General features: G+C 32.2%; 1 protein-coding gene across 2 annotated transcripts in view; it reads right to left on the reverse strand.

The window, feature by feature from the left end:
- luzp2 (leucine zipper protein 2) overlaps window positions 1-1,492 on the reverse strand; it is a 260,222-nt gene that overhangs the window by 140,541 nt on the left and 118,189 nt on the right. Inside the window, exon 2 of one of the 2 annotated variants that reach the window (XM_024295794.2) lies at window positions 127-244. In XM_024295794.2, the coding sequence (XP_024151562.1) occupies window positions 127-244 (118 nt within the window). Of the gene's footprint in view, window positions 1-126; window positions 248-1,492 lie in introns of both variants that reach the window. The other variant, XM_024295793.2, reaches the window with a different exon arrangement.

The raw sequence follows: 1,492 nt of genomic DNA on the forward strand, positions 1-1,492 counted from the left end.
AAAAAAAAAAAAAAAAAAAAAAACAGAGGAAAAAAGAGCTCAAAGAAAGACTTGCAGCTCACAACTCACAGCATGAAAAGACCTGTAATGCGGATGTATAATAGATAAGGACAGTAAAACTCCAACCTGAAGGTTGCCTTTTAAGCTGTCTAGTTCTTTTGATGTCTTGGAGAGCTGATGCAGGATGCCGCTGCGTTCGTTGAAAACTTCCTTCAGTTTCTTTTCCAGTCCATCATAGCTGTGTCTGCTGAGAGAAAGGGAGATTTGATCATTAACATTGTTGCTAAAATCGGACACAATTTCATTCTTTATTGTCAATCCTTTGTAAGTTATATATATATATATATATATATATATATATATATATATTTTTTTTATAGGATAAACTGCTGTTAAACTTCTAAAAACGGTGAAACAAAAAAAATAGCTGTAATTGTTCAGCTCAGTCCTCAAAAATAGGAATGAAAAGTCAAATTAAATCATTTGTTTCCTTTGAGTCATTTAGTTCAGTCCTCAACTGAACTTGAACTCAAGTAAACCATTTGATCTTTGATATTCTTCTATTTCCTAAAAAAAAAAAAAATAAAACTTGATTTGGACTATACAATTAGTTTGACGAAAACATTTTATAGTGAATTAGTTAAACAATCCAGCCCTCAAGTTCTACCGCTAGTTATTAATGTGCTTCAAAAAATGCCTCAAAAGCCCTAATAAACACCCTCCTTTCTATTTGTGCTTAAAAGAAAGTCAGTGTCCAGCAGAGTCAAGGAATATTTTTTTTTTTATATTTAATGAGGAGCGCTTATTTTTTTAAAAAAGACAAAAAGAGCACACTTTCAGTCAATGAAACATTTTTTTATTAAACCACCAAGACAATTAGAGCTTTAGCAGTCTGTGTGTGAGTAAGAGGTATTAGGTCAATGTAAAAAAAGTGTTCTAATTAGGATTGCTGCAGATAGAGTGGCTTTTTAAACCTATAAGTGCTATACAAATGACACTGCTCTAAAGGCAAAATACATTTTTACTGCTTAGCGCTAAAATGTTTTCATACATAAAAACAACTCATTAAAAAGATTCCATATTTTCCGCACTATAGGGGCACACTAAATTATAAGGTGAACCATCAATGAAAGGTACATTTTTGAACTTTTGTCATATAAAAGGCACGATAGGCGTGACAAAAGTTCCAGAGGTAGTCCATTATTCAGACTTTATTAACTGTGTCAAAAGTAATTCTAGAGCTTTTTTGTGACATGCTACATGTTATCCACATTAGTCTTCACGATATCTATAACTCTCAATGCCTTTTGGGATACTTACAAACAAATGATGATCACTAAAATAAACATTACTGGGACTACACTGACTCCCAATCTTGTTGTAGTATAAAAAAAAACAGCTCGACATGATACATATTAGCAACATTAGCCATGTAAGCGTATTTACAAAAACACCCAACCTTGTTGGCAAAACATAAAAAACAGACTGATAC

The sequence above is a fragment of the Oryzias melastigma genome, linkage group LG3 (assembly GCF_002922805.2).
Source record: "Oryzias melastigma strain HK-1 linkage group LG3, ASM292280v2, whole genome shotgun sequence".
Taxonomy (NCBI): domain Eukaryota; kingdom Metazoa; phylum Chordata; class Actinopteri; order Beloniformes; family Adrianichthyidae; genus Oryzias; species Oryzias melastigma.